Raw genomic sequence first — 8,710 nt, 5'->3', positions numbered from 1 at the left:
CGATTTTTTTGGGTCAATCGATTATTCCGAGGCGTTTGATGTAAAGTCGCAGATGGTCTTCTTCTGGGAAAATATCAAGTACTCCTCTCCTTGTGGTGCTCCCTATGCTTCAAGTCTAAAGCATCAATTTCAAATGTTTCAAAAATTCTAGAAAAAAACATGAATGTTTATAGGGAATGTGACTACACACCCCTAAAAATTTCAGGTTCAAACTTGAAATATATATTGACAAACAAAAAAGACAAATTCAGACGTGAATTGTTCTAAATGTTGCTTTTGTCTTTTTATAACACTATTCATGCTAGATTTCACATTTTTGTTTCTCAATGCGCATTTAGAGTTAGGACCTGAAATTTTTAGGAGTTGTAGTCATATTCGTTGTAAACATTCTTGTTTTTTTATAGAATTTTTTTAAATATTTAAAATTAATTTATTTGAAGTTGGAGCATGGAGAGCACCTCAAGGATGGGAGTACTTGATATTTTTCCGTCTTCTTCCACTTCCCACACTTCCTTCTTAATATTCTTCCCCAAACCGCCCACGACCATTGTCTGAACCGCCTATCTCCACCACCTGCGCTCCCGCGTCAGTCTGGCTGCCCCACCCTTCCCTCAATGTGGCCCATCGCCATGCTGGCGCCACCTCCGACCAACCCTCTAAACCAGCGCACTAAAAGATATTTCCTCGACGAGCCTGCACCCCTTTCCCGGGCACGCTGAATCGGCCACCAGCTTTCAAACTCGTCTCCGCCGACTATGGCTCGTTCGTGGCCGAAGCCTTGCAGGCATCCCCACCTCCCTGGGCCTCGATGCCATGCTTGATTTCTTCACGAATTCGACTGGCCCAAATTCGAAAACCGCAACATACATTTACTCCCTCCGTCCGAAAATACTTGTCATCAAAATGGACAAAAAGGGATTTTTTTCGAAAAGCGGGGACTCCCCGGCCTCTGCATCAGAACGATGCATATGGCCACCTTTATAGATAATAAAGAGGTTCAACAAGGTCCAAAAGTCTGGAATAAAAGTAAAGGCAAGCTCACACATAGCCACAACGCCAAAACAAAAGACAGAAAGCCACAACTGGCTCGCATAGAAAAGATAGGTAAACTAATCGCCCATCCTATTACATGACCGCCATCCAAACCGGTTGAAGATATCCCGAGCTACGATCTCCCATCGGATGGATCCAGTAACCAAACGCTCCCTGGCCTCCGTCGGAGTGAGTAACGACCACATACGGATCAGCGCAGTAGCTCGGAAGATAACCTGCAAAAAATGAATAGTTGTTGTTCTGTTAAAAGCCAAATCGTTTCTGCAGTTTCAAATTGCCCATAACAAAGCACATACTTCTACGCGAATGTGTCTTTCGGACTCTATCCCAGCAAGCCACGTTCCAAATAACGTACTGACAGAATTCGAAGGAGTAATGTTAAAGACAATATGCATCGTGTGCCACAACACTTTGGCCAACGGGCAATCAAAGAATAAGTGCTTGATAGTTTCATCCCGATCACATAAACTGCACCTAGTAGAACCTGTCCAGTTGCGCCTAACCAAGTTATCCTTTGTTAGAATGAGTTGTTTATGTACAAACCACATAAACACTTTAATTTTCAAAGGAACTTTGACTTCCCAAACAAATTTGAAGCTAGGAATGACACTAGAGTTGATGACATCAAGATACATCGACTTAACTGTGAACTCTCTAGACCTAGTGAGCTTCCAGCACAACTGATCGGACTGATGAGATAGCTGAACCTTCATCAGTCTACTCACTAAATGGAGCCAAGCTTCCCACCGGCTGCCAACAAGCACCCTCCTAAACTGAATATTAAGGGGAATGGACTGCAAAATCATGGCAACAAAGGCATCACGTCGTTGAACAATCCTATACAATGAAGGATACTGAAGCGCCAGTGGCATTTCACCAAGCCAAGTATCCTCCCAGAAGCGAGTGTTGTTGCCATCACCAACTATAAACTTTGTCCTATTAAAGAAAGTTGATTTAACTCTCATAAGCCCCTTCCAAAAAGGCGAGTCAGTCGGTCTCACTGTCACCTGGGACAAAGTCTTGGACTGAAGATACTTACTACGAAGAATCTGCGCCCACGTGGCCTCAGTCTCAACTGATAATTTGTACAACCACTTACTGAGAAGACATCTGTTCTTGACTTCAAGATTCTCGATACCAAGGCCCCCCTGGTCCTTTGGTCGACAAAAAGAGATGTATCTAGAACTAAAATACATCTAGATACATCATCTTTTATCCATTTTGATGACAAGTATTTCTGGACGGAGTAGCTTATTCGGAATCTACTGGTACCAGTAACTGTAGCTGCAACACCCCTCCAAAGAATTATTTTTTTGTAGCTGCAAGTCTGCAAAGGGTGTATCGACCGTAACGTTGCCTTTTTTGCATGCAGTTTGCACCGTACTAGTAGTACATTATTTATACTCCAATTTGGCGCAGGCACGTACGTGACAGCCTGACCTGTGGCACGCACGCACGTACGTACGGTGCAAATGAGACAATAGCCAGAGCAGACAAGATGAGACGAAACGAGAGAGAGATGCAACTACAGTAAGTACTAGCTACTGTATATAAGATGTGATGGTTAGACACATACATACTCATGGCAACCTTGCTAACTGGTGATCTCATCGATCGATCTGAGACATGACGTGAAACTTAGAGATGCAGCGAAAAAAGACTTTGGTGCGCATGCACGCATACATATACATTGCGTCATATTCATGCATGCATGCATGCCTGTAGTAGTAGTAGGCCAGTAGCAATATACGTATTATGCTAATCATCATTAAGGCATACGCTACGTACGTACATATGGTACTCAAGTACGTAAATGTTACTGCAAAGTACATAACACGTACGTGCCTACACAAGTCTTTGTCCCTTAACTCTCCCGCCGTACACTTGTTCTCCACGTACCAAGAGTGCTTTACCTTTTTGGTTATGCCCCTGTCGATCAGAACACTATGTAATTAATTATTTCATCAACCTACATGCATGTTACACATTTACACTGCTGTTACGTACACATGCATTAATTGCAACCCCCACAAATTCTACCTACATATATGTGTGTCAGTTTGTGTATGCGTATCAAGGTTTGTTAAGTTTTTCTCTTCAGGGTATATATATATATTCGTTTGTTCAATGCGAGTTCCTAGAGCTTAGTCGATTGAGATTATTTCTCCTCACGTGAGATGAGAAAACAACAACCAAGAACCGAAAAACAAAAACAGCACGAATTTCCGAGCATAATTCAACGGCTCTAGCATAAACTGAGCTATATTGATCGAAAAATAGCAAAACCGTTGTCAAATCGATGCCAACAGTACGATGGGTGTTGCTGTATTCGCGTGAATGATTCCTACTCTGCAACACCCGTATATATGCGTATATATTGCGAATATGCAATTCTGAGCCCGGATTCATCTGCACCTGGTGAACGGTGAATTCAAAAAAAAAGAAAAAATAAAAAAAATATAATTTTTTGTATGGAAGATATTTGAACGCGTGAGGTGCATGCCAAATTTCAAAGCATTTGGACATCTAAGTAGCTATCAGCAAAAAAAAAATTGGGTCCAAACAGTAAACTTTTTCATAGACCCGAAATTTGTCTTTTTTACTGAGAGCTACTCAGACATCAAAATGTTATGAAATTTGGCACGTACATCACAAACTCAAGCATCTTTCTCCACAAAAAAAATTGGATTTTTTAAATTTATATTGTATTTTGAACTTTCTTTTTGTTCACTGCCTGGGAGCCGAAACGCCTCCCACTCTATAATAGCAATTATACTACTAGCATAGGTAGCTATGGAACAAAATTAACAATGGATGGTTTCTAGTAGAATTTGTTTGGGTGGCGACATGGGAACCAACGAATTAGAAAAGACCCATGTTGTTAAGATTCCATGATACCGTTCGATCTTACCGAACTGATTGGCTTTGACATGGTCTAAATCTCTCTGTGTGTGTGAGAGAGAGTAATCATGAATGATCTCGACGAGGGGTCGGTGTCTTTCGTCAATTGTTACGCAGTCCTGGGTCCACTAACACTACCGTTTCTGATTCATCTGGGTCACCAGGCCCAATCGAAGAGTAACTTCAACTTATGAGAGATCTTGGGCTGTCTCCCCTAAAAGACTAACCTGTTAGGAGGAGACATCCCCGCCTTTATAAGTCGTTTTTATGTCTTCCTTCACAATCGATGTGGGACTAAACCCAACAATCTTTGCCTCACACATCGGTCACCCATGGGTCCGCTAACACCAGCGTTTTCAGCCCATCAACGATGATCGACCACCCCTGAGTCCACTGGACTTTATTCCGGGCACCCGGGCTCTGATACCAATTGTTACACATTTCCGGGTCCACTAACACCAGCGTTTCCGACCCACCTAGGTCATTAGACCCAACTGGGGAGCAACACCAACTTATGAGAGGCCTTGATCCCTCTCCTCCCAAAAGACTGCCTGTTAGGAGGGGACATCCCCGCCCTTATAAGTCGTGTTATGTCAATAATAGCTAATTAAACTAAATCTTGGTGCCTACTCTGTCAAGATCTCACTTCTCGTATACTATAGATGGAGTAGATAGTTTGCTTACTTTATATATGCAGCAAAAAGCATGGATTTGTCTTACATACTCAGGTTCATCATCTATACATCCATCGACCTTAAATTTGTACTCTAGCTACCTAGCTTAATTGTCCTTAACTGGCTTGGCCCTTTTTAGTAGTAGCTAGCCTAGTTACTGCCATGACTTATGAGCTCGAAAAAGAGATTTACACTTAGTAATAAGAGAGGGTGTGCGCATGTGTGTAGGTGAGGGACATGATGCACCAAAAAGGAAGGGTCTCCAAAAGTACAAGCTAGGCTGAGGAGATGATGCATGCTTAGGTGTGCTGTGGCCTACCCGTTCCTAGTTGTTTGAGCCGTGTCCGTGTGTGAGATTGATTGATGACAGACATGAAACGATGGATGACAGACACTACAAGGGAGAGATGGATGCCACACTGTCACTGCCATTGCCATTGCCATGAGAGAGAGAGAGAGGGAGAGGGAGAGAGTACATCTTGCTAGCTTGGTGAAAGAAATTACTAGACAAATTTAGAGCCATCCTCCTTCGTACTAGCAGCTGCCATTGACTTGCTTGCCGGCCGCATTATATATCTCCAACTTGGCTGAGCTAGCGAGCTGCCTTTAAACTTGTCTCTCTCCATTTCCTCCCATCCGAAGCTAGCTAGCTAGGCAGGAGTTGGCGAGTTGCTCGAGGAAGAAAGAAGCTGGGAAAGAAGAGGCAGAAAATGGGTCGAGCTCCGTGCTGTGACAAGGGCAGCGTGAAGAAGGGGCCATGGTCGCCCGAGGAGGACAGGAAGCTCAAGGACTACATTCACACCCATGGCACCGGCGGCAACTGGATCGCGCTCCCCACCAAAGCCGGTATGTCTATTACACCTAGGCTAGCTATATCCATCCGCATTTCTGTACATGCATCGCATGCACGTCCACTGATGTCGTGGAGACCATTCAGGTCTGAAGAGGTGCGGGAAGAGCTGCCGCCTGCGTTGGCTCAACTACCTGCGGCCGAACATCAAGCATGGCGACTTCTCCGACGAGGAGGACAGGGTTATCTGCGCCCTCTTCGCCGCCATCGGCAGCAGGTGGTCCATCATCGCCGCGCAGCTCCCCGGCAGGACCGACAACGACGTCAAGAACTACTGGAACACCAAGCTCAAGAAGAAGCAGCTGCACCTGCTCATCGCCGCCTCCGCCCATGGCCAGCAGTACGGCTCCAGGCCACCGGCACCACCATTCACCCTTGAGCACCACCACACTAGCTCTACTTCTGCTGCATCTCTGGGCCAGCTCCTCATGTTTGGTGTCGGAGGAGGCGACCACCACCACCAGCAGCAGCAGCAGCAGTACATGTCGTCATGCTCCTCGGTCGACATCTCCAACAACGCCAGCGCTGCTGCTGCTCTTGGCCTGCAGGAGAGCTTCATGTTTGGTGGCTTGGAGTTTCAGCAGCAGGAGGAGGACGCCAACAACCTGCTGTCACCAGCAGCAGCAGCATCTGGGAGTGACACCATGACCTATGAGCATCATGCGATGATTTCGCCGAGCGGCTTCTTCTTCTACGGCGACGGTGCCGGTGCTGCAGCGACCCAGGAAGGGACTAGGTTCCTTTATTAGTAATCGCATCAGCCACGCATGCATGCAAGACACATGTAGACATTGATGTTAATTTCTTCGCATGCATTTTCCCCCGACCGCCCCATATATATGAATTAAAGCCATGGCAGATGCAGGTTGGCTAGTTTTTTTTTTTTTTTGGGTTTTTGTTTCATAAGATGAGATGACCTCTCCCTAGCTAGCTAGTTTATGTGGTGGTGTTGCTGCTGTGCTGTAATAAGCTAATGTAGGTTGTCAACTTGTAGTTCTAAATATTCTTGTTTATTTAATCACCCTAAACAATCAATCGTGGAACTAAATATACGTTTGTAACTGTTACATGCATGGGCAATGGGCAATGCAAGTGGAGAGTGTACGCTTGCCTCCCCTTGCATAAGTGTTAATATACTACTACCTCCGTTCGGGTTTAAAAGGTCCGTGGGGCTGAAATGCGCGTCCATAATTTTAAGGCCCGCTGTAATTTTTTAGTTAGCTTTGGCTGCCGTTTCGATTGGGTGGAGTAAATTACCAGCGAGGTGCGACTGCATGCAAGGCGCAACGGACGAGGCTGCATGTATACTTGGCCATGGGAAGCCCAGCCCGGCCAGCCCGGCCCGAAAAAGCCCGCCCCGGCCTGGCCCGACGCTGCCTTTGGGCCGGGCTCGGGCCTAGATTTTGAGCCCGAAGGCCGGGCTGGCCCGGGCCTGGCCCGTCATTTTTGCATTTTTCTGAAGGTCGAGCCGGGCCAGCCCGGAGCCCGGTGGGCTTTTACGTGTTCGGGTCGGGCTCGGGCCCTGAAAATAGGCCCGATGGTCGGGCCGGGCCGGGCTTGGGCCTGGTTTTCTTTGGTCGGGCTTGGCTAGGCCCGGCCCGGCCCGAGGTATGGCCAGTTATAGCTGCATGCGAGCGGATGGAGGTTGGGCTGCTGTGCATGCGCGTAAACGAGGCACGTATAATTAAATCTTTTTCATAACTGATGTTGCCTTGGTCCCAGAGATTTTGTCTAGGGGCCTTTTAAACCCGGACGGAGGTAGTACACAACTAAGGTAGGCACCACATGTACGTACAGCGCACTGACAGTACACTAACATGAATGGTTGTAACTGTTGAGTGTAAATTGATGGGGCCGATGATATGGCCGGCTGGGTTTGTAGGGCCGAACCCTCAAATTTAACTCTTCAAACATCTCTTCAAATCTTAACCTTTTAAATTTGAGGAGTTAAAAAAATATGTGAACCTAATGGAACCCTCAAACTTAATTTCTCAAATGAACTAGACTCACATGAAAGCCTCTCCCCCTCTACTTCATTCTTCATTCTTCTTTCTTCTTCCTTTCACATGGCCAACGACGTCTTTTCGGCACTAGATGATTTTCATGCGCTAGCCAGTATCTAGGGTAGATATCGACGATGCTCCACAAAAAATAATGTGACACAGTCTCACCATGCGCGGCATAAGCTTGCAATGAAGTAGTTGACAAAGTAGCTGAAATTCGTCCTCCACGGGCCCTGGCTTGGACGCTTCTTCAACTGAATGGGTTCTTCCGCCATCCTTCTCCAAGTGGCATCATGGCATGGTCCAGAATGCAAGGATTAATCTTTTTTGAGGGAAACAACATGACTGCTATGGTCCAAAAGTAGTGTTCAACAATGCAAGGACTAATTGAATCTGGTATGCGCCCACTTTTCCAAGTTTTCTTCATGTAGGTGAATTTTTCCTCTCAGTAGGTGTTCCTCTGCGCGTGATGCAACTTTACTCATGGTCGGAGACGATGAGAGGAGCAACCCGTGCTATGGACGATGAGTCGGAGCACCGTAGTGGCCGGAGACACGACAAAGACAAAAAAATAAAGAAAAAAGGATCGCCAGAATTTCATGGCCGGAGTTCGACGAGGCCGAGGGTTGGTCGCAAGAGGCCAGGATCGCAGAGGGGGTGGCACCGACATGCAAGCAGCTGAGCAACATATATTTCAGGAGTTGCTTTTGGCTGCTCAATTTTGGGAGTGTTGGAACACTTATCCTCAAATATTTGAGGAGTTGAAGATTTTGGGAGTTCGGCTAAGTGTGGCTTAACGCCTCAAAAGGGAAAATTGCGACATGGCCCTCCACGTATACCCGACGGCTCGGACCCGCGTAATATATTGCGAATTAGGGTAAATGCTAGGAAATCTTACACTAGATGGGTAAAAACTGGCAGAACATTCACTAAATGGTTTTAATCCGGATGAAAAAAATTGTAAAATTGTGTAATTTGCATTAAAAATATCAAAGTAGGGCATAAAAACCAGAATTCAGTCATTTTAAATCATACTCACACCTGAAGAATCAAAAGTAACAACAAACCCAAGATATATAGTACGAATGGGCCCAATGCATAGGCCAGGTCTCGGCAGCGGCGATGCGTAGCCCCGTTTTCCCTCCTGGAGGCGTTGTCGTGTAACTTAGGTGTCCTAGGGTGTGACATAACATTGTATGTAGGCCTACCGGTGTTATTCTTCAGCAACA

At 45.9% G+C, this 8,710-nt stretch overlaps 1 protein-coding gene across 1 annotated transcript; it reads left to right on the top strand.

Annotated features, from left to right (window-relative positions):
• The first annotated feature begins 5,245 nt into the window (after positions 1-5,245).
• Positions 5,246-6,534, top strand: LOC123160555 (transcription factor RAX2-like). Its single transcript, XM_044578362.1, has 2 exons — positions 5,246-5,474; positions 5,566-6,534. Exons 1-2 carry the CDS (start codon positions 5,339-5,341, stop codon positions 6,225-6,227), a joined length of 798 nt encoding a protein of 265 aa, XP_044434297.1. The 5' UTR covers positions 5,246-5,338; the 3' UTR covers positions 6,228-6,534.
• Positions 6,535-8,710: the final 2,176 nt, after the last annotated feature.

Source organism: Triticum aestivum, chromosome 7B, assembly GCF_018294505.1.
Source record: "Triticum aestivum cultivar Chinese Spring chromosome 7B, IWGSC CS RefSeq v2.1, whole genome shotgun sequence".
NCBI classification, from domain to species: Eukaryota; Viridiplantae; Streptophyta; class Magnoliopsida; order Poales; family Poaceae; genus Triticum; species Triticum aestivum.
Note: the sequence above shows the minus strand (reverse complement) of the source record. Positions and strands in the feature narration are given on the sequence as shown.